This window comes from Hippocampus bargibanti, linkage group LG10 (assembly GCF_051943395.1).
Source record: "Hippocampus bargibanti isolate YZ-2025 linkage group LG10, ASM5194339v1, whole genome shotgun sequence".
In the NCBI taxonomy this organism is placed as follows: Eukaryota; Metazoa; Chordata; class Actinopteri; order Syngnathiformes; family Syngnathidae; genus Hippocampus; species Hippocampus bargibanti.
In genome coordinates, this window is record NC_142743.1 from 12,734,481 (window position 1) to 12,759,823 (window position 25,343).

A 25,343-nucleotide genomic window follows, 5' to 3' on the forward strand; every position below is an offset into this window, starting at 1 on the left:
GACAGAGGCGTTATCAGATGCGACACCATCTCTTAACCTTTGACCGACAGTCTGGACGGAGCAGCAATTACAATGACAGTTTAAAAAAGGAAGAAAAAAAACGTCTAAGCACTATGGTCTTTCTTAGACCAAACAGGTACATGTTGCTGAGGCAACCTGTGAAGATTTAAATTATCCCCTGAACACTGTCACAGCTGTCCCATCGAATGGAAGGGTCACATATGATAAGCTCGGTTTGTCGACATAGTATTTTGGGGACCATTACGTTTCAATGTAACACCAGGAGAATGTATTTTTTCTTCGAAAAGTACTTCTTTCTTAATATCGGTTTACTTTATCATTATAAATCCCTTTATATCTTTAATGATTTCGAAAAAAAAAATTGATGGATGCACCGACAGAAACATGTAAATGATCGTTGTTCCAATAAATTGGGTTGGTAATTTCGTTTCCGTCCTTTTTGTCCCCGCTCGGATGCCGTAACAAAGACGTATCTGATTGGTTGAGCCGCCACCGGTCCAGTACGCCATTGGCATCGTTCGGACAACGTTTGAAAGGTACGGTGAGACGCCTACTTTAACAAATACTAAGCTGGTACCTAAAAATTACAAACTACCCAATGCGCTGCTTCGATTTGAATTAAGTATTTCTATATATTTTCCTGACACCGTCAATTGCCTCAAGTCATCAGGTTGTCCAAAATACTTCGATAAAATGGTTAGCCGCTAATCGATGAGAAGGTTTCTTCAGCCGTCATCTGTACAAAAGTGTACTTTTACTTCACTTTTGTACAGATGACGGCTGAAGAAACCTTCTCATCGATGGACCACTCCTGTACGACTGAGAGCTTACACAGACGTTAGCCGCTAATGAGTAAACCCCGTCTATTTCTCCTACCAAATCGTTCATATTAGCCCCGACATGCTAACTGGTAGTGGTACGATGCACCATTGAATAAACATGACTTTAATGCTAACGCTCTTAGCCTGCAAAGAATCCTAATTGTGATTACTGCTGAAGTGCAACCAGCCTGTTGTTTAGACCAGCAATCGGCTAACGAGCAGCTACTGTGGCTCTCTTGTGCCACAGGAAAGTAACTCATTTAATATTATTTTTTATTATTAGTTCACCATTAATTCGACTAATTAAGGTTATTCACTTCCGAGTTGAGCAAACGCTGGGGCGTCTGTCTGCTGCTGCTCACCTACAAAAAAAACTTATCATGTGACCGTAAAGTGTCCTATAGAGTTTAGAAAGGCGCTTGTAAATAAAATTCATTATTATATACATATGTATGCAATTTTTGAATTGACATATGAATTCAGAATCATAAAGTATAAAATCTAATTATTTTTTGTTGTAGTAATCAAACTCTAATTTAATTGTGTGATCTAACCAAACCCTTTCTCCTTGTTGCTTCCAAACGCTGAGCCAGGATGAGTCTCAGAAAGCAAACCCCCAGTGACTTCCTGAAGCAGATCATCGGCAGGCCAGTGGTGGTCAAGCTGAACTCGGGTGTCGATTACCGAGGTAGCCTAAACTGTTTGGCTTCTATCCCTGATTAATTTTGTTAAGTTGCTGTACTAATTTAACAGTCACCCCGTGTGTTCAGGTGTCCTGGCTTGCCTGGATGGTTATATGAACATCGCCATAGAGCAGACTGAGGAGTATGTTAACGGGCAACTGAAAAACAAATACGGCGATGCCTTTCTAAGAGGAAACAATGGTAAGAGGCATTACATTTCTCTTTTTTTTCCTCTTTATTTTTCTCTTTGCAACATACATGTTTCATGTCTCCACAGTTCTTTATATCAGCACACAGAAGAGGAAAATCTAATAATGCCATCTTTTTTTCTGTCATTTTGATTTGTTTGTTATGGATGTTATTTTTGTGTTTGACTACAACCTGCATGTTTTATAAATTTGAAAGAGTGAATAAATCCTGAGTTATACCCTGCATCTTGAGTTTGCAACATTATTTTGTGTTGGGGCTTCATGAAAATGCCTTGATTATTTGGCAGAATAAAACCTTACTGTTAAAACCCTGAATTAAAAAAAATAAACCTCAGGCTACTCTGTTGATTTCACGATTGCACCTGAAGAGTTAATTTTTTTTTAAATTTTGGTGGTACTTGCTATAAAAAGTTTAAAAATTCATTCAATGAAATGCCTTAATATTCTGTTGCTGTTGGCAACCTAATGAAGCAATCATTCAGTTTATCCCCGAAGCAAGAAATAAAATGACTTACTATTGTTTTAACCACAAGGTTTCAGAAGAGTGATGAGAAGCTAATAATATTGTGCTCATTGCTCTCAATGGCAGAAACTCATTACGGGATGACCTTTTCTGATTGGTTGAGCCGCCACCGGTCCAGTATGGAAAAAAAGCAGCAAACTGATAACGAATAGAGATTAAAACAAAAAAAAGAGCTGTGTGCTAGTCTTTTGACTAGCACGGCTTTCTGCCACACAGTGCGGCAGAAATCCGTCACTTTAGACGGCCGTTCAAAAAATCCATTACCGCTTACAGCGCAATAGAAGCGTGACTGTGGGACTCATATAACACGTCAACTCCCACTTGCACTCAGGGTCGCTTGTTTACTCAACTGCAGAGGGAAGCGCCTTTGAGGATGAATTGATGATAGATGTTACAAAATAATTGATGTCCGCTTACAATTGCTGTTTCAAAAAAGTTACAAATTGGTCAGCTGCTTATCAGTTCGGCGTTTTAAATGTACAATGACTAATAATTACTGCAAAAATCAACTTTTAGAGTGACTTGATGCAACATTATTCACAGCATCAACATGAAACTGCTGAGCACATGTGATTGCGACTGCTAACCAAAACAGCAGCACCCACACAAAAAAATCTGAACAGCAAAGAAGTTAATGATACTCCCACACCACTTTTGTTTCTCTCGATTGGGAGAGAAATCAAATGTCGTACTTGGTGAGTGATGTGCAATTTTTGCGAAGCGGGATTCATTTTATTGAGGAAATGCAATATACTGTATATCTGTGCGATCATTTTGTGTCGTCGTTCAACATCCGCATTGCCTTAATTAAACAAAGACCTCTCATGTGATTAATTTGTCTGCAAGGGCATTAAGTGAAAAGCGTTTCCTTGAGAGGGGTGTGTTTTTTTTCTTCCTATTTTACAACCTGTACATGCATACTCGAGCCCCTTGGTGAGAGACAAAAGGCTGCCAAGGTCAGCAGGCCCAGCTTGACAATGAAGGACACATTATTGATCAAACCGTGTGGAGCTACAGTTGTAAAGAAAAAAAACAAGAGTGCAGGGAGGGTAGGTGGAGGGGGCTATACAGGAAGATGTAGGCATTGACTAATGTGTACACAAAGACACACGAACGCACGCACACAGAAATGCTTTGTGCAGGACTGAGAGCCATAATGGTGCCCGGTGACAGTGTGAGGCAAATATTTACCCACTGGAGCTATAGCCGAGTGTGACCTGGTGGTGAACCCTTTTAATTAAAACATTGCACACATGTGACACGACATCATGCCCCCCCCTCCACCCTGCTCAAAACATAAAAAGGAAACACGCTTTAACACATGTGCGAAATGGAACTATATATTTGGCAACGGCTTGATACTTTAGATTGACGATCATTTGGGACTGCACATCTCTGCGAAACACACACACAGCTAATGTTTAGCATTAGCATTGTCTATCTATTTCTCTACCTAGCTACCCATCCGCGACAGTGCCAATCAAAGGTAAACCCGATTTATTTTTGTACTGGACGACATTGGATTGTTCGCCAAATGTTATTTTGGCCGGGATGAAAATGCACCAAGGTGATCACAAATGTGATCGATGGAGGCGAGAGGACAAAGGAAGCCGGTGTTCAAGTGGCCGTTTTGGAATTGTGTGACGAAAACGCGAGGAAATGAGTCAAGGCTGACAGCACCGCCTACTGTCAGAACTGCAGTACTACACCAATGGGATGCTGTACCGTATGACGTAAGAAATTGGCTGACAATGTGTGAAGTTTGACGCTAACCAAAACAGCAGCTCAAGTATATAAAAAAAAAACGTTTTATTGGGGGGTGGGGGGTTGGGGTTACAGTAGGCAACAAATACGTTCTCTATTTTAATGACAATTTTAAAATTATGAGGATATGGTGTTTTAAAAGCTGTGGGCAAGACGCCATTTTGTTTTGTTCTCACATGGAAGTTTCCAATTTGATAGAGGATTTTCTTCTAACACCCCCACCCCACATACAATTCCCATCTGATTAAAACCAATACGGCTTCAAATTCTTCGGGCCATTTCAAACATTTACTTCATATAATTTACTATTTTGCTACATGTTAGGATACCCACTGCTAGTATATTAGCATCTCATTAGCGATAGTAAAAGCAACATCTGCTTGTGTTGTGATTTCAACTGCGTGTGAGGGCCGAGCGTGTTCTTTATTTAGTTGACCTTAAGCAAAAATGCAACCTTTGCCCTTCTTAACGCGGCAGGGAGTTACAGTATGTCCGCCACATGCGACAGCTTTCCCTGTGCCACCGTGGCTCTGCTAACAGAGCCGCGATGCAGATGGCGAGGGTCGGAGTGTGCCTGACCAGCAACCCCCTTTTGGGAGACCTACAACAAAACAATAGATTAACCCTCGCGGCGCCTTCATATGTCATCGGCTAGTTAGCACGAGCCTCGAAGCTATCTTGAAATTGTCAATATTGTATAGCATGTCATGATTTTTATAAAGCTAGCAGCACAATAGTATTATTTAACAAGGGGCTTTTTTTTCGAGCTAATGGCTACTTGTGCTCTCATCCAGGTTGGCCTGCAATCTGTGTTTGAAACACAAACGAAGCCAGCACTTAAGCAATTAGCCTCCATTACACTAGCACCCCGATTGCCAATTTGTCTGCGGTGCGAGGTAATACATGGTGTGTCTGGCAAGCACCCAAAAACGTAATATGTTTATATGGGCCAGGAGAGGGGTAGTGGTGGGGAAATGCTTCTCCCCAGAGAGGCTGTTGAGACTAGCATACAATATTACACGTTTTGTAACATTTGTGACAATGAAATCAGGACTGTATTAAACACAGGACGAGTCACGAGGTTGGACACACATTCATTGTGGACATGGGCCAGTGGGGACATTTGTGTGTGACAATATACTAGGATTCAAAGTGCCTGTAAAATTCAATGACACTACCCTCACTAAAAAACACACGCACACGCACGAACACCCCATGAATGTGTCACTGTGACACCGAACATGCGGCAGACGGTAGAGTGCACAGGAAGTGCTCTCCAGGTGACACTTTACACATACACTCGCTCACGCGCTTCACACAATAATGTTGTGATTTATATTTTGGTGGTAAAACACACTTTGAAGGCAGGCGCTGAGAGAGACTTTGCCATTCGAAGGCTTTTATCTTCACACGCAAAAGTCAATGTCGTTTGATGTCGTTTTTATCTATCGGTTGATGTATTTTTGTCGTGATGACATCATCAACTTTGTTATTAGTAGAAGTGTGTTTTTTAACTCATTCACTGCCACTCACGAATTTATTGTGGAATTGAAAATATGAAGTAGGGCCATTCCCTAATTTGTTCGGGTTTGTTTTTTTCATGCTTGGATGCCGATAAAGCACTGGCCTCTGGCAATGTTTTTTACTTTTTACAAGAGAACAGCATTTCCCTTTTTTCACATTAGCGCTTTGTTCCAGCTTCGGCTGTTGTTAAGCAGTATATAAATCAATATGTATGTATTCATTGTATTTTGGACAGCTACCCTCATTTCAAGATCAGACCCATATAATTTAGAAAATAACTCTTGTTTACTGATGAAAGAAAAGAGCGTAAGGTTTCTTACGCTGCATTGAATGTTGATGTAATCCTAAAACTGAATATTCTGTGGGCCATGGAATTCATGTGACAATGACAAAAACCCTGGCACTGGAGTAGACACATTTTTTTGCACATCGTCTGTCAATGAATGACTGAATGAACATGCTATTTTTTCTAATTTCAGGTTTTTCCTTTTTGTTCTTAGTCCACATACATTTATAGTCTGTATTTTTTACTGCAATGCTATTAGCATTAGCACCCTATTTAAAATTAAATTTTTGTTTCACATAGAACCATGTGGAGAAAGGGGAAAGAGATGCCCATTGCATGGTAAGATCAGAGCACTGTCATCAAATGGTGAGTATAGTTTTTGCTTCTTTGAATGTTGCTGTGCCGATGACCATTTTGTGTTTGGGAGTCTGTTACTGAGCCAGTTGCTTGTTCTGTAGCCACAAAGGGACATAAATCTTCTTATGCCGGCCCCAAGCCCGGATAAATACAGAGGGTTGTGTCAGGAAGGGCATCCTACGTAAAAGCTTGGCCAAAACAAACATGCGGATCAAACCTCTAAAGATGGAGGACACTGATTTGCTGTGGCGACCCCTTCAAGGGAAAAGCCAGAAGGAAAAGAAGAAGTTTTACTATGGAACAAAAAAAAAATAACGTTTTTTAAACATTGCATTTTTTGCGTTTTCCCGAGTACGCTCACGTCACTACATCCTAGTCTTCTCTACATTTTCACAATCGGCCCTCGTCCGCCACCTCGTGGCCAATACAGGCATTACGACACCACATCCCAAGACAGACATTATTTTTAAGCGAGGCCTCTTAATGAATCCTCATGCCAAGTGACCTCGATTCCTTCCCTTTACCAACACTGTCACCAAACAGCAAAGAGGCAGCCGGAGATGTCAAATCGCTGTCAGCTTCTCCCTGCAAGCAATTCCCATCACCACCGCCGCTACTATCCAGCCCCCAAAAGTAATAATAATCATAAGAAGTGGGTCCCCCCCCCCCCCCCCTTTTTTTATGAGCGATCTCGTTTGAAGCTACTCGGAAATGAAAAATTAAAAAGACCTGGCTGCTTCAATGCCTGTGCCATGAATAATTAAGAAATACGCATTCTTGGATAATGGAGAGGGGGGGATTTTAAACGTGAGGGTGTCAATTCATTGAGGAGTCACGTATTTATCTGTGTGCGTGTGTGTGTGTTGTGTTTGGGTGGTTGTCTGGAGAATATAAAAAAGTCACTTCCAATTATTCTTTGTGGTCAATTTACTGTCAATTTCTGATTAAAAAACGTCACATGGGGATTTTAGTAACTCGACCAACGTACTGGGTCGGCGTCCAAGATGGAGGGGATGAGGGGTGTTTTCGACTGAAATATTTTTATTTGATTTATTTGATACATATACAGTGAAACGCACACAGACACACACACACGCACACACACACACACACACACACACACACACACACACACACACACACACACACACACACACACACACACACACACACACACACACACACACACACACACACACACACACACACACACACACACACACACACACACACACACACACACACACACACACACACACACACTTATGGGTACCACCCTTTACAAATGACTTACAACTCTAAAAAAATCAGGGATGCACACAGTGGCTTTGTCATCTTATACACACTTAAATATCTATCTATCTATTGGGGACTTCAGGAAAAAAAAACATTTTACATCTGTAATGGGGAGTAAATTTGAATATACTGAAATGTATTTAAATAATTCACACACGATCCTTACCAGGTACACCTGATTAATGGGGACCTCACAGAAACTGTATTACGAATCAAAAATGGCAATCAAAGTAAAGTCAATTTTGTGAATGATCATTGAAATAATAGAATTTATATTTTTTGATTTGTTAAATGTTGTGTGACTTGAATATATAAACACACACACACACACACACACACACACACACACACACACACACACACACACACACACACACACACACACACACACACACGCACACACACACTTCGGGATTCGCCAATTTGCATACTAGGGTAGTAAGGAGCAAAAGTATTACTGTACTTTGCAGCCATCTTGTGGCATTGTGATGTCAAGGAACTACAGTAAAGTCTCGTTATATCGATATTCTTGGGAGTCGGAAAAAATATCGATATAACCAGACTATCGATATATCCGATCCTGCGGCATGTAAATTTTCTCCTTGCGTTCATAGAAATAGTATCGTAATAAGCAGTACTATCGATATAACCGATATCGATCTAACGAGACTTTACTGTATGTTGAAGTGGTGTTGAGTTTCATTTTGACTCATGTATTTTTTTACGGTCATTTTTTTGAAATCTAGAAGCGATTAGATATCTTTTTTTGGCTGTATTTCTGAATCAATTTGAAGTGATATCAAAACGTTTCATGGATCACAGTTTGTCGTGTATTAACAGATTAAACTACAAATATTTTGGCCATTATAATGAAAAGAATTACGCACTTTGGCTCCTGCTGATGTCTGGGTTGGCAACCGAGCGCAAATGGGCTCAAGAGCGCCAGAGCAAACGACCTTTCCACGAGAGTCTGATCATCGGCGATAAACTCCGCATGCCGGCTGTGTAAATGATGAAGATAGAGCGCGTCACGCGGCGACGAGCGGGCCACATAAAAATCCGCTCTAAGGCTGAGTTCTGGCCTCACAATCTCCCCACTCCCCCCCTTCCTCGTTCCATCGTGAATCACAGAGTCCACCTTTAACTCGCGGTGACTCACCCACGTCGCGGCTCCCTCAACTGTAAAGTCCGCGGACAGCTTCACGAGCATCGAGTGCGCTTCTGTGAGTGCGTCTGGAGACTGTAGAGATGCGGAACGCTCAGGGGTGTTAAATCAGGACAAGGTGCCGTTTGTGGATCTGACCGAAAATATGTCTTTCTCACCTTGGTCTACTTTGCCTCCCTTACATCTTGCATCTCTACTTATTAAACAATCTGGGCAGGGAAGGGAAAAAACATTGCCAGCGTTTTATCCGCACCCCTCCGGAAGAAAAACCAAAACCTGAACAAATTCGGGAATGGCGCTCCACGTCATGCTTTTCAATTCCTGATGAAATTCGGGAATTGCAGCAAATGAGTTAACAATCAATGCAAAACCACATTAACATGCTAACTGTTAGCATCACGGTTTTTACACAGATACAGTACAAGAATGCTCTCATTCATGTTATGTTTCTTTGTACGAAAAATATAATAACAGACCGAGTCACTGAACAGTAGTAGAAGTCTGTTCTTTGTTTGTGTATGTGTGACTGTACAGCAGTATATTGCCCTGTGGTGGCCAGGAAGACCACAAAAAGAAGAGCACAAAGAATTGGATTGAAGAATTCAACCAATATAGCTATCAAGCTATCTAATGAGCTATCTAGTTCACTTTTTTTACATTGTATTGAATCATGGTATCGCTGCATGTTTTTATAACCTATCATTCCAAAAATGTGAACATACGTATTTTTTAATCTAACTGAGATTTTCAACCAAAATTTAGTCCAGAGAACAGCAGAACAATGAATTGGATCACAGCCATGTTCCTCTCTTATCTGTCTCCTTGTATCCCCGCTGAGTGCTCTTTTAGACTTCTCATGGTATATCAGACACTCTTTGGCATTCTTTCTAGCTATCTATCACTCACCCGCATCCCAAAATAAACACCAGCGTCCCAAGTGAAGGATAGAGGTCAGGCGAGTTGCCATGATTCGTGGTCAATGTTTGCTCTTTGGAACCCTCTGCGTCCAAATGAAAACACTTACAATTTAGGGATAACATTAGTGTATGTTTTTAGCAGATTCTTTTGGGGCTGTGACGAATGGAGTGTAGTACATGTGGCTACCAGTAGAGGTCAGGCTGACACAAAATATAATCAAGTACGACTGGAGCTGACAGAAACGATACTGGTTAAAACTCAATGTTGAATAATTTGGGTTTAAAACATAGAAAGTAAAAATGGAATGCTGTTTTTAAAAGTTTGATGAGTAAGTTAATATTTTTGCAGTAATGTATTCATTGCATATATACATATACGCATACCGTGCGTACTGTACGTATGTATTTAATTATGTATTTATGCATGCATGTATGTATTTATTTATTTATTTATGTACAGTGGGACCTTGGCTTACGAGTGTTTAAGGCGAAAAGTGTGTATCCCAAAAATGAATTTCCCATAGGAAACCGATGAAATGAGAATAATCCATTCCCACGTCCCCATAAAACATAATTTTCTACCTTCGAATCTTTTAAGCCTTAAAACTACACAAAATATACATTATTTTATGTATGATAAATGTGCTATAATATTATGATTAAAGAAATAAACTTTACTGGACAATAAAGTCATTATATTTACCTTTATGATGGTCGTTAATGGCTTGCTGGAATGGAGTGTCCGGTTTCCTCAGCATTAAACACTTGATGAGGAACGTAACCTTCTTTCACCATCTTGAGGAATGATCCCTTGAAGGTGCTTTCTCTGTGATAATTGTATCTAGTTCTTCATCAATTGTGATCTGTTTAGCTGGGTTGATAGCTTTCACTTTTCTTTTTTTGTTTCAAGCTCTGTCATCTCCCTTTCGTGTGTGTGTTTTCTCACTTTCTCTCTGTGTGCCTGTCTCTTTAATGTTTAACCCCACCCCCCACCCCCCACTGCTGGGTTCTTGACCAATCACGTGGCTTTAACCGAAGACGCGATTTTGTTTTTTGGAGAACGGCCTCACTCTCTCTCTGTCTGTAACTCCATCCCCCACTGCTGCGTTCTTGGCCAATCACGTGGCTTTAACCGAAGACTGGGGGCGGGGAATAGAGGACAAAAACAGTGGCCACCATTTTCTTGTTAAGAGAACGGGCTCGTTCGCGAACGACACATCACTCATTGTGGCAGCTCCCTGTGTATCCCGAAAAATAGTTCGTATGCCAAGGTAAAATTTTCATAAATGTAACGTTCGTAAACCGAAAAGTTTGTAAGCCAAGGGGTTCGTAAACAGAGGTTTCACTGTATTTATTTATTTTTACGACTGCTCCAAAAAGTGCTTTCCTCTATATAGAATATAGGCCGCCACTTTTTGGCATACCGGAGGGCATTTTTTCATTTTCCCATGCTCCGTGTTTGACCCGCGAGCCACCGGTTGCCCTCCATTTGGAGTGACACCTTCCAGTGCACGAACAAAAACCCTTTGTGGTTCACACACACAATGTTCCGGACTAGTTTTCACTGGCGGGCCGCTAACAGTGTTGTTGCTTAATGGGTGTGCAGGTAGATCGGGGGCCCCCCCCTCTGGGCAAAAACACATTAACCTATTTGGAGAGTGTGAATTTGTGATGGTATTAGCAGAACACTCGCAGCACCTCCACCTTGTATTGCTCGGCGACGCGTGTGAAGGGTGTTCGCACGATCTGTCGCCGCTCGAATCGGCAACCGGAAAAAAAGCATAGTCGGCCTTTTTTCTGGAAATCCGGAGCTGGCGTTCAACTTCATTGTGCGAGGGAAGATTGGAAATTAAATGAGGAGGGGTAGGGGGAGGGGTGGAGTTGGGGTTGTACAGCAATTAAGCTGATGCCTTACAACGCCTCCGTCCAATTAGCCAATTAAGGCTAATCACAGTTTGAGCGTTTGGCACTTCTCGTAATGAGCCATTTATCACTAGGCTTATTCTGCCGAGGACAACCAAGGCGCGAGAGAAAAGGAAAGCGGCAAAATCCCACCTTCGGCGCCCTGGAAATCGCGCCGAGAAAAGGTGATTGAGCAAGGGTCGGCGCGGCCTGGGTAAGGGTGGGCGTCATCTCAAAAAGACAACAAAAACAAGCTGGATTGCGAGCGGACTAATCAATAGAAATCAGCGATTTGCAGGAAGTGTCAGTGTGATTTGTCATGAATCATACAAATTTCATTTACATTTTATTTTAGAATTACAAATTGATTGGATCTTGAGCCAGAAATTTGCTAGAATTAAATTATTAGTTCAGAAAGTTTTTGGAACATTTGGACAAAATTATGTTGACATTCTTTTGGTGATTTGTTTTTTCTTGAACAACATTTTGGTCGGAATTTGCTGACAAAGGGTTTTGGCAATGGGATCAAATTTTAGATTGGGTCAGAATTTTTCATATTTTTGATCTAAGTTTGATGCCAAATTCCTTTGGGGATCAAATTTGTCTTAAAGGGTTTCGATGAGACCTTATTTTGTAATATGTTTTTTTTAATGAACACTAAAATGTTTTCTTGTGAGAATCAAATTTGAAAATGTGTTAACCTTTTGAAGTTTTGATATTGAGATTTTCTACATTTGTCTTGGATTTTTCAAACAATTACAAGATATTTAAAAGAATATTTTAAACTTGCAATAAAATACAATCAATACATGTTGATTTAAACTTTGAAAAAAATTGGACCCAATTTGTAAGTCTGAATTCCAAGATGACGACGTTGTTTTTTTGGGGCAAAAATATTAGTTAGAAAACATATGCCAAAATTCTGAGTCTTTTTTTTCCTTGAGATGAAATTTAAATCAAGGTATCCAAATGTTTTTTTTTAATTGTTACATATAGATAAATAAATAAATAAATAAATAAATGACACAAACAGATAAATAAATGGATAATTAAATAAATAAAATAAACATAAATAAATAGATACATAATTGAACAAATAAATAAAGAAACAAATGCACAGATAAATAAATGGATAAATAAATGAATAAATAAATAAGCAAACAAATGAACAAACAGACAAATAAATAAAAATAAAAAAAATAAAAATACAAATAAAAATAAATAAATGTTGGTCCTCAATTTTGTTTCAGATTTCTTTGGGAATTGCAAATGTTTCAACTTTTGTTACCCCAATTTTTTTTGCAGCAGTTTTTTCTTTATGTCGTAATTTGAAGACAAACTTTTTGGACACAAGACTCGCCAAACAGAGTCGAAAGTAAGAGCGCCGACAGCAGGGGTCAACTCACAACACCCCAATTGTACACCGGTGAAACTCCCGTTTCACCAGTGTAAGTGAATTTCCGTCGCCGTGTGCATTATTCAAACTGTGGAAATTATTTATCCCAACTTCATTATTTATATTTAGACAAGTTAGCTTGTCCGCGGGGAGCAGGTCTCATTTTCAGGCTACTATTTTGTAAACAGGCAGTCACACGGGCGACAGTTCCTCTGATTTAAAGAGACAGGCCTACTTACGCAGAGTGATGCCTACCTTGAATTCAAATGGAAAGCCCATCAATTTTTCATCTTGCTCTCCCGTGCGACGTTTGCGTCGTCGCGCTGTATCTCTCTTTGGCATCCTCTTCTCCCCAAATCCGGACAATGGCGGGGCGAGGGGTAGTCGAACTGGAAAAGCCACAAGTGGAGAAAGAAACAATCTGTTGAAATATGATGAATTTGAGTAGAGTTGCATAAAAAAGAAAAAAAAAAAACTACAAGCTGCAATTTTATTTCATTCGTCTTTGAAAGATTCAGTTTCACTGTCTTTCCTTTCATTGTGGAACCAGGAAAGTTAGGAAGGCTTCTGGTTTCTAGTTTGTACTGCAGGAAAGGTCATAAATGAATTTGGTGGTACTTTTTCAGGGCCAAAAAGAGCAGAGAAGGAGGGGAAAACTTTATAACCCATTCACTGTGAGACGATGTGCAAAAAATGTGTCCATTCCATTGCCAGGGTTTTTGTCATTTTCACTCAAATTGAGAATATTGAGTTTTAGGACTACATAAACATTCAATGCAGCATAAGAAACCTTGGATTCTCTGCTTTCATAAGGAAAAAAAAAGAGTTCATTCCCAAGTTATATGAGTATCTGAGCTTGAAATGAGGGCGGCTTTACAAAATACAATACATATTGATTGATTGATATTGCGCTTTAACTGTAATAAAGCGCTAACATGGACGAAAGGCAAATGCTGCCCCTTGCGGAAGGGAATAACATTGCCAGAGGTCTGTCCAGCGCTCTATCGCCACACCCCGCAAGAAAAACCAAAACCAGAACAAATTCGGGAATGGCGCTCCACATCATGCTTTACAAATCCCAAATAAATTCGGGAATGGCAATGAATGAGTTAAAACAAGTGTGGTTTATGTATGTACAAAATGTTTTTTTTTCCTTTAAAATGTACTGGGTGAGGCTTATGATCAGGTATGCTCTTTAGTCCGGAAATTACGGTAGAAAAAAATAAAAAGTGAAAAAAGTGTGACATATTTTTTTTTTTTCTGGTAGAAATTTAGACAAATTGGTTAAAATCACAAATTGGAAAGTGTTTATTTTAACACAAATGTGGCTTTGAAATTTCCTGTAAAATTTCATCTCCAAATAAAGACTTTTTTTTTCGTATGCAGCTTTCCAACTCCGAAAACATAGATTCACTAAGTATGCTGGATTGACAGTCAAAGTTATAAATGAAATCCAACTGGACCCTCTACACCCTGCCCACCACCTTTTCCAGCTACTCCCCTCAGGCAGGCACTACCGATCCATCTGCACCAAATCCAGCAGACATTTAAACAGCCTCTTCCCCCAAGCCATTAACTCTTTAAACAGTAACCCAAATAATAACAATAATAATAATAATAATAATAATAATAATAATAATAATAATAATAATAATACATTTAATATCTAAGTGCCTTTCAAAACTCTCAAGCACACTTTACAGTCACGGGATTTTTTTGTTTGCTGTGCGGGTGAGCAGCGGCAGCCATTCGCGCCAGCATTCACTCTACCCGGAAGTAACACAGCAGTATAGATAGAGAGAGATAGAGAATGGAACTGTGCCTCTTTGCAATGTTTTGATGATGATACTAGTGCAGCATGTTTTACCGGAGACAAATTCCTTGTGTGTTCTACATACTTGGCAATAAACATGATTCTGATTCTGATTTTGAATGGTGATGAATAAAAGCCAGCCTCTGTCACATCACAAAAATATTGAGGCAAATGTCAAATTCTGAAAATCATCATTACTAAGCGCTTTTCAAAACTCTCAAGGTTGCTTTACAGTCACGGGTTACGTTTTTCTGTGGGTGAGCAGCGGCAGCCACACACGCCAGCGTTCACTCAATCCGGAAGTAACTCAAATAGAAAGCTAGCTAGCTAGCTAATAGATAGCTAGCTAGCTAGCTAGTTGCTTGGCCCTTTACGGTTACTTCGCAAAAGTCATCATCACGCGAACAAGCGGAGGGTTTTCGTGTTGGCCTAACTAAGCGGCAGAGTAGAAAGACGGGCTTTGTGTTCGGACTAGACAAGCGTGTGCGTGTTTGTTCGCCAAAAGCGCTCGCCGAACAAAATGGCTTTTCAAAGGGAATAACGAAGAACAACATCATGTCAGCTTTGAGTCGCACTTTTAGATTTTCTTTCGGGCTGACATTAATTTTGAAAGGGTTTTTTTTTGTGTGCGTGTGTATTTCTGTTCTTTTTTTTTGGAGGAGGGTGGGTGGGGGGGTGAATGTCTCAGAAAAGAAACGCAAAAGAGACAGGAAGTGGCACGGGTGTCAAAATGGCGGTAAAGAATTGATGAGGACAGAGTGCGTCTTTGGGCGTCTGAGAGGACGAGCGCTGTTCCAGTAAGTTCCGGGCGGATAAATTTTAATGCCCCCCCCCCCTAACTCTTGACAATTCTTTGTCACCCTTTTTCCCCATTTTCTTCGTCTTATTCGGCAGTGACATCCAAACAGACACATGTGGCCTGTACACACAGAGCAGAAAGATGATGGAGAAAGGGATGGGGGAGGGGGTTATACGGAGAGGGGGGGTCCGGGGTCTTTATAAAAGATTCATCACAAATGTCTCTAATCCGCGACTGCATTGTCAAGAAGATGTTATAAAGCACACAATGTAAATGGATTCTTCCATCACTGACTCAAGTCATTTGAGCGCGGGGATGAGAGGGTGGGAAAGGGGGGGGGGTGTTAACTGTGATGACGGCGGATTGGGAGGGGGTGACAGAAGACGAGGGCAAGCAGATGAGCAGCACTCAGCGGTGGGACGGACTCCGCGTGATACGAGGTGCCATCCCTGAGCGCATCCTTGCTAATGTAAAGGCTGGCCTCGCTCCCATTTGGTTTTGGGGGTGGGGTACGTCCTCCATTCCAGGAGGGGGGTGAAAACAAGCTTGTAATTAGTCCAGATTTGGTCATCAAATTTTATTGTTTGAATTTTTTGAGGAAATTTGGTACTGTCAGTTTTTGTTTTTTTTTTTTTGCTGTGAAAAACAGTTTTAAAATGAATGAATTGGAAGTTTTGAACCACATAAATAAAATCAATAAACCGAAACAAAACACCAAAAACTGCTTTAAATTCCAAATTTTAAGTGGAAACATGAAGTTGTTTGTGTTTTGGACTTTGGTACAAATTTCTACATTTTTACATTTGATGAGGTTGCCACACATTTAAAAAAACAAAAAGAAAAAAACTTTCCATCAAATATTTGTTCACATTTAGGTTAAAGGACAACTGACACCTCCGGACATGTTGTGTCCATAATTTGTAAAACCACTTCAAATGACTTCTACTGAGCGCATTTTACAAAGATTCCACCGCATATAGCTATATTTTACGTTTTAAGACTTGCGCTGAATATTCAAGAAATCTTGTTTTCAAGTTGATGATAATCCCCTATGGAGGGAACACCCGTGACGGAGAAAGCGACACACAATGCATTTTGGGTACTTTGTTTGGTCTGAAAACATCGTGTTGACAGTCATTTCATCTGTGCTGCATATTAGCATATATGACAATCAATCCGACTTTGACTTTGATAAATAACGCGATGGTGAATCATTGTGTGTCGCAGTCAATTGCATTAACACGCATAAAGAAGGTGTAAGTTTACACAAATTCCCAGTGGACAAATCAGCCATTTCTAACGGAGCTTGTCCGTCATCTTGTGCATTTTCTGGGCGCCACATTGGCGTCCAGACGGCTCGAATTGATACAGAAGGACTTTTTTAATCAATTGCAAACATTTATGCTTTCCTCTTCAGAACTATCTGAATCATATTCAGAACTGGATGAGTAACAAGAAAGCCTCTTCTCCGAATCTGAACTCTCTGAAGCCATTTGTTTTGATTCTGGAGCAAGGCAGCGTGTGACCAATAGTGACATTTTTATTTGTGTTTTGCATTTGACTAAAAATATCAGCCTGCATGTTTTGGGCATTTTAGATGCTATAAAACGTTTTTCTGATGTCAGTTAAGAAACAAAAAAATGGTGTCTGTTGTCCTTCAAGTGTTCAAATATCATTTGCTTCTCAAACCGCGAGTAACAATGCTAACAGTTAGCATTTTAATGACGTTTGCGCTGTATGGTAGCATGAAGCAGAGCAGGCTTTTTGGATCAAATTTAATTTAATTCTAGAAGCACAGTTGTCAGTTAGCGAATGCTAACTCTTTTTATTGAAAAAAATGATTGTTCCCGCAGTGTCGCCGAGCTAATCGCTCGCTGCGCTCTCTTTGACATTTTCGCGGCCTACTTTTGAAAGCTGAGACTGCTCTGCGCCGTTCGCAACTTTATTCGACACCGTGGGCAACGGCAGCTAAAACAATATGGATGCTTTATCACGTTAGCTTAGGCGGCGAACGCCGGGAGGGCCATCAATATCACACGTCCCTCGGCTGGAGGACACTGAATTTGAGCGGGAAGGTCCGCGCCGCCTTTCATCTCACATCAGAATCAGCCGCCGCCATCCCACACAAAAGTGACACAAAGTCTCTCGTGCTTTTAGTGGCACTTTGGAAGATAAGACCTCAGTGGAGCAAAGAATAATCACGCCTCTACTCTCTATTCGTGCCCGCTCGATCACATTCCATATCACGTATGATTTATTCATTTCTTTGTGGGAGAGATGTGAGGTGAGGGGGTTAAGGAAGTCAAAGCAAAGGTGCCCCCCACGCATGACAATAGGAGAATGCTGGTGCTAAAAAGCTAATATGTTGGAATGATCACATGAAAACATTCCATTGGCAGAGAATGACCTCAAAAAATAAAACAGACAGAACATTTTGAAACAATGTCAAAATGTATGAAATTTATAGGTAACATTTTGGCACAACTTGTAAATCTGAACACAAGTCAAAAAAATGCAAAATACTATAATTTCAAGTGATCAAAAAAAAAAGTAAAAAAATAAGTAAATACAAATGAGGGTATTTGGTCGATCTACAATAACATCCAATAATTCAGAATTATGACCAGGTTGTCCAAAAGTTAACTTAATTTTAAAAAAATGGTGAAAAATTAAAATCATTCCAAATTCTGAATAAAAAATTTAAAAGAACATCCGTCCAAAAATCAAACACAAAAATCTGACCTAAAATAAATGTTAAAAGCACCCAAATTCACACAAACATGGGATGCCATCTTGAAAATCTCAAAATAATTACATTTCAGTAAATATCGGGCCCTATGTCAACCTAAAATGCAGAGAAAATGTGTTCAAGTCAAACAACTCTGAATTCTATTATTAATTCTATTATTATCTATTATTCTAACATTATTCTATTATTCTGAATTATTATTATTTATTATTTTTTATTTCGTTACATTCAGTGTATTAGCTAACTAGCTATCTAGCTAGCAGCTATATAGCTACCTAAATGGCTAGCTATCTGTTGGCTATCTATTAGCTATCTGTGTATTTAATTGTGGCATTCAGTGTATTAGCTAACTAAGTATCGAGCTAACTATCTATTAGCTATATTGCTATCTCAGTGGCTAGCTATCTGTTGGCTCTCTATTAGCTATCTACTGGCTGGCTAGCTGTGTGTTTAATAATGACATTCAGTGTATTAGCTAACTAACGATCTAGCTAGCTATTAGCTATAGCGCTATCTAGGTGGCTAGCTATATAGCTAGCTATATGTTGGCTATCTACTAGCTGGATAGCTAGGTTTCTATCTATTTACTTCCGGGTTGGGTCAATGCTGGTGCGTGTTGCTGCCGCTGCTCACCCACAGAAAACTTATCCTGTGACTGTAAAGTGACCTTAAGAGTGTTGAAAGGCGCTTATAAATTAAATGTATTATTATTTATTATTATTATTATTAATTCAACCTAAAATGTGTGTCACGATCTGGTTGGCGACGAACGGGTGGCGCTGTCGGCCCACCTGCACAGGTGTTGGTCGTACCAATCAGTGGCAGTTAAAAGGACACCCGGCAAGACCATTCCTTGTCGAGTCATTGAATATGTTTGCTTCACCCTGTCAGGTTTGTTTCATCTTGGCAGATTTTTACTTACGGTTTTCTTTGATACTTTGTACTTTTCTGTTTGGATGACTTTGATGTTTTAGATTTTGTTCCTGCTGACTTTCAAAGTCAAAAGTCAAAGTCAGCTTTATTGTCAAATATTTATTTTAATACATGTTGTCAAATACAACCTGCTGCTCCCTCCTGCCTGCTCATTTGGGATCCACAACCATCACAACCTTGCAAACCGTGAAAATGTGATTGAAAAAGCAAACAGTTTGAACTTAACTCATTCACTGCCATTTCCAAGCGGCAGTCCCGAATTTGTTTTGTCTTTCGGGGCACTGGTCAGACCTCTGACAATATTTTTCGTCTTCCACGAGGGGGCAGCATTTGCCATTTGTTCATGTTAGCGCTTTGTTACAGCTTCAGCTGTTGTTAAAGCACTACATAAATCAATATGTATGTATTGTATTTTGAATAGTCACCCCATTTCAAACTCAGGGAACTCCAGACCCATATAATTTAGGAATTAACTTTTATCCTGATGAAGGAAGAGAGTCCAAGGTTTCTTACGCCGCATTGAATGTTTATGTTGTCCTAAAACTCAATATTCTATGGGTCCTGCAATTTGGGTGAAAAAGACAAAAGCCCCGGCACTGCAATAGAACATTGTCTGGCAGTGGATGGATTAAAATGTAATCCATTCTCTACTTGTGGCTCAATCTCAGTAACCACAACAAAAAAGCGAAAAGCTACTTTTGTATCTGCATCTCTTCCTCATCAAACCAACCCAGTATACAAAGTTTTTACAAAACTGGAGTATTTTTGTTGTTGTTTTTACCTTGTTAACAAACGACAACACCCCACCATATAGTACTCATAACTCTTCCGTGTCCGCACAACGACCACTTAGGACCGCCCGATCTCCGCCACCTTTCCTCACATCTGCGAGCGCATCTGCGTCCCCAACTGGCGCTCGATTAAAAACACATGAACCAGGCGCTCGTTAGTTTACGGGTACGATAATGCAGTTTATGTGTCACCGTCGATCGGGGGCATGACGCCCAAACTTTCAAAGCACGTATGAATAATTGGAGAGGAACGCAAAAAAAAGAGAAAAAAAAAGGGGGACGAGAGGTTGTCGGCGGGGCTGCGCTGAAGACGAAAACGAGAAGTGCATGTGAGAAAATGACATTGTTATTCATGCGAGTCTTTGTCACATGTCGACAGGGAACGACGCGTCCCCCCCCAAGGCGGGCTTTGACACGCCAGTGTTCAAACAAAGTCAACAACTGTTTTACTCTGACGCACACTTTTTAGTCTTGCTCGAGGCGAGGTTTGCCTGCCTTACATTTGCCCGCAACATAAAGATCACTTCCTAGCAAGCCAGTTTGCCATATTTACAGTAATAAAAACAAGCAGGACCTCTGGGGAGCGGGGGTGTTTAGCATCGAGAGTTGCTGTTTTTGTATGTGTCAATAACAGAGAGTTTTGTATCCGCAGCTAAGGTTAGCTGTTGTACACTGTGAAAACTTTACCCGACAATAAGGATCATTATAAAGGCGTATGGGGAGCCACTTTCTCTGGATTTTTACTTTTAAATGCAAATTGGCTGCCGCTTCATTATAACGTATGGTGAAACTTCATTAGACACGTTGATTTTCGGGCGGGCGGCACCGCGGTGGGGCCCCCATAGGCACAAAGGTTTGTCTCCGTGCTAACTATCGTTTGCGGCGGCTTGGGGCTAGTGCAGTGCGAGAGCTACGCAGCACATCTGGAGAGGTAACATTTACATAAGCTTCTCTTTGTAAACGGGAGCCTTCATTAGCATCGCGGCGCTTTGAACTGGTAGAAAAGGCCGCGAGAAAGGCACTTTTGGTGGATTGGCGAGCCGCGCGAATGTTTTACTCGCATCCTGTTTACGACAAGTGTTCCAGGAAGGCGGCGGTGATGCAGAGGGGGAAAAAAGGAGAGGAATAAACTGATATTCAAGATTAAAAAAAACAACTCAGAAGAAACTTAAGAGATAAGATATCCGGCTAGTATGATAAAAGGCTAGATAGCTAGGTAGAGATATGTAGGATAAAGTAGTACAAACATTGGTGGCAACGTACTTAGCGAAAGTAATATATGTGTGTGTATCTATTGGCTAGCTATCTAGCTATTTATCTATTAACTATCTATTAGCTAGCGAGCTTTGTATTTGATTTACTTCCAGTTTCAGTGAATGCTGTCTGGCTGCCGTTGCTCATCCACAGAAAAACTTAAACTGTGACTGTAAAGTGTCATTGAGAGTTTTGAAATGTGCTTATAAATGAAATGTATATTATTATTATTAGCTCCATTATGAGGCAAAGAATAAACTACATAGAAAATTGGAAAGATGGAAACATACAAACTATGCGCAATACTAACTTAGCATAGCGAGCGGGATCTTGAGCCATTTTGTGCTAGGTAGCAGCTAAGACAAAACATTGGCTACATTAACAGTTACATATCAAATTAAAAATAGTAATTATAGGACCATCGATATATCCGATCCTGCGCCGAACTGGATTAAAAGGGGGCAATAAATGGCGGATCTTTGACATGGCATGTAATTGTCCTCCTTGAGTTCATGGATTGTGTATCTAGCATGCTTTTGTACTGTAGTAAAGTGAAAAATAAACTTATGCATTAAATAAAAACGTCATCTATTATTTTCATAACGCATTCTTGCAATCGTGACTCTAAGTAGCACTCGACATTGTTCTATACACACACACGAGAGAAACCACGAACGCTAGCATGTACATACTGTATGAAAAACGATTATGTCAAGCGATAAAGATATCTGAATACAACACAATTAAATACATGTATGGAAAACAAAAACTGCAACGTTTACATTACTGACGTTGATAAAGTATTCTGCGGCACGTCAAACTCTTTCGCGATGGAGGATTTGCTCCTTGACAGCCACTATTGCCTTGTACTTCGTTCCGAGGTCACAATTCTTACGTTTCCCCATGGTTGAAATTGGTGTTGAACAATTGTATACTGTATAAGAAGACTACAGTATGTATCAGATGCTATTGCAGCTCTGCTACACTGTGCAAGACACGAAAGCTGGTCACGTGACCAACGGTGTGACCGATACAGATATCGATAATGGTGGTACTGTATAGAAACCCATAAGCAAATATCGATTCACCTTAAACTGCTTTTGTATTAATATAAGCAGAGCAAAATGGCTGGTGGGAGATGAAAAGGGCACCGTAGTAACCGGATTATCGTAATAACCCGGTATCGTACTAAACGGAACTAATTATACATAAAAGACTAGAAATTTGCCGGGAAATGAAAATAGTATCTTAATATGCAGTACTATCAATATAACATATCAATACAACGAGACTTTACTGTATATATATATATATATATATATATATATATATATATATATATATATATATATATATATATATATATATATATATATATATATATATATATAGTAAAGTTTCACAGAAAAATATCACGCTAGGTAGCGGGCTAGCTAAGTGGGTTTCACCTAGACCCAGTAAACACGTTTTACCTGAGGTTATCCCAGCAGTCAAGTTAAATTATTCAACATTTTATGCATGGTGGACACAAAAATCACATTTACCACTTCACCATCGTTGCTTCTTTTCCGGGCTTTATTTTTAATCTACACCTCTCATAGCCTGCTCTTCGCCAGTGATCTTCTCACTTTGGACGATAAAAGGCAATGACCCAAAATGTGGGGGTAGATTTAGTCTTAAATCTGTGCATTTCTGTCTCTAAACAATTGACGAATTGGAAAAAGAAGCAAACAGTTTTCTTGAAGGAGTGGCTACATTTACAGTAGTATGTGTGTGTGTGTGTGTGAGAGAGAGAGAGAGAGAGAGTAAAACATGTTGACTAAATTATTGACATTTTCTAGTCTAAAACCTGTCAAGCCCTTGTAAACAAGTGTAATCCGGTGCATGGTTAGCGCAAATACCACATGTTCATGTGTAATTTAGACATCATTTATTTATTTGTCCGCTGTTTCTGTTGGTTGACTGAGGTGAGAGATGCTCCGTTAGATTTGATGCTGTATGTTATCGCACTCATTTTCAATTTAGGGATAATGCACATTTTTTTTTTGGGGTGGAGGTGAAAATATCATCTAAGGGACATTATTTTTATAGTTCGAACATATTTCAAAATTGTCAAAACACATACTAATATTTTATATTGCATTGTATTCATTTTTTTTTCAAACATGTCTTCGGAGGTCTGAGTAGTTAGTGAGGAACAATGACCTGCTCTGAAAAACAACGTGGAAAAAGAGCTTAAAAGAAACTTCCGATCACCGAATTATGAAATCCTGCAAAGACAAATGGTCTCCTGAAATATCTCTCTTGACTTGTAAATATTTATTCTCCAAAGTGAGCCAGTCAAATCACCAATGTTAGCTGCTAGCAAAGGCTGCCTCCCAGCTATCCGCTATTGCTATTTATGAGTAAAAAACTAGTAAGTTTGAGGGGGAGGGTGGGCCATTCATAAATCATTAATTGGGTCCTGAATATAAAAACAGGTAAAAATCTATTAGCCACCAACATTGCCACTAACCACTCAACACTACCACTTATATATACTATCGAATTGCTTAACTTATTTTTTCTCTTACGAGATGATTGCAAACAAAACTTGGAGCGGTGAAGATCTTTCAACAGAAGACGTTTGGATACGTTTTCTTGAAACGTCAAATTTTGAGCGCTGTGCATGTGTAATTAGCTTCGTTGATATATCGCGGCAATAAGATAACGATATTGGACAGCGATGTACCAAGCTCCAACACAGAACATATCGGTTCATGACAGGAAGTGCAACCAATTTGTGCTTGAGCCACGGTAAACAAATACAATGCTGCTCAGCCTCTGGCTAGCCGACATTGTAACTAATGAGACGCTTGTGGAAGTATTTCAAATATCTTGTTACAATGTCTCATTCAAGGGCTGAAGATATAAAAAAAAAAAAACATTTGTTGTTAAAATGGATACCCATGCTACCCAGCTACCTGGAATGATAACGTACAACTGTCCATATTCCTCCTTCGTCTCCCCCTAAAAACCTCTGGACTCACCCCCACAGCCTCCTTGTATGATTGAGGGTCAAGTGTGCCACCTCATCTCCAAGCCCTCATTAAAAAAAGTGGGGTGGGCCGGACAGGGGTAGATAGGCGTCACAGAAGAGAAAGCGAGGCCGGGACGCCTACCCTGGCACACTGGTGCTAATGAAAGCCATGAATCACTGTGTGCTCCTTTTTAAAAGAACATATTAGCGGCATCATTAACTCTGCACAAAGGCCAATAGACAGGTCGAACCAGCAGCAGGCCCCCTGCCCCACCCTCTTGCCACCCACTCTGAGGGCTCTTTGCCTTTCATATCCCCTGGAGCCACCCCTCAGTAAGGGGGACCGGTTTGACTATCTCTCGGATAGATTTGACTGAGATCTAAGGCGTAAGCCGATTGCATGAAATGTTTAATTATAACGATGGCCCTCTCTCCCCAAAACAAAACGAGATAGCTGGCTAAAGAGATACTGTACAAGCTAATGGTGAGTTTGAGAGACAAAAAGTTGAGGTAAATCGAGAATATTGGTAGGTAACAATGGATTACGTAGCTACGTAGGTAGGCACCTGGGTAGCAGTAGAAAGAAAATTGGCAGAAATTTGACATGTACTAGTAGCAGTACAGCTAGCTAGAAAGATAAAGTGTTGGCTAGTCTGAAATATAAGCAGGCAGTAAGCCATAGAGAGAAGACAGCTAGTCAGAGAGAACAAAATGGGCTAAGTTGAAGGACAGCTAACTAAAGACATAAATACTTTAAAGGGCGCTAGCTAAAGTCAAAATGTCGCAAGATTTATTCGATGTCCGCTGGAACTGGCTGTATCGGCCAATAGTAGGCTAAATGGAGATATAAGCAGATAGCCATAGAGAGAGAGCAAGAGAGGGTTTGCTGGACACAAGCGGCTACATAAAGAGATGCGTAGCTATTGTAGCTTACCACCCGAGGGACTTAATGCAGAAGAAAGATGCATGGCCACATAGGTAGCACTACCTACCTATGTAGCCATGCATCCTGCCAGCAGCATAGCTAGCTATTGAGAATCTAAAACTACAGTAAAGTCTCGTTATATCGATATTCTCGGGAGTCTGAAAAAATATCGATATAACCGGACTATCGATATATC

General features: G+C 40.1%; 1 protein-coding gene and 1 long non-coding RNA gene across 2 annotated transcripts in view; one reads left to right on the top strand and one right to left on the bottom strand.

Annotated features, from left to right (window-relative positions):
* LOC148892498 (uncharacterized) overlaps nt 1–25,343 on the bottom strand; it is a 189,643-nt gene that overhangs the window by 4,772 nt on the left and 159,528 nt on the right. Inside the window, exon 7 of the long non-coding RNA XR_016116240.1 lies at nt 13,120–13,253. This is a non-coding gene — a long non-coding RNA (uncharacterized LOC148892498). The remainder of the gene's footprint in view (nt 1–13,119; nt 13,254–25,343) is intronic.
* lsm6 (LSM6 homolog, U6 small nuclear RNA and mRNA degradation associated) lies at nt 496–1,957 on the top strand. Its single transcript, XM_089006269.1, has 4 exons — nt 496–557; nt 1,436–1,530; nt 1,613–1,726; nt 1,803–1,957. Exons 2-4 carry the CDS (start codon nt 1,437–1,439, stop codon nt 1,835–1,837), a joined length of 243 nt encoding a protein of 80 aa, XP_088862395.1. The 5' UTR covers nt 496–557; nt 1,436; the 3' UTR covers nt 1,838–1,957.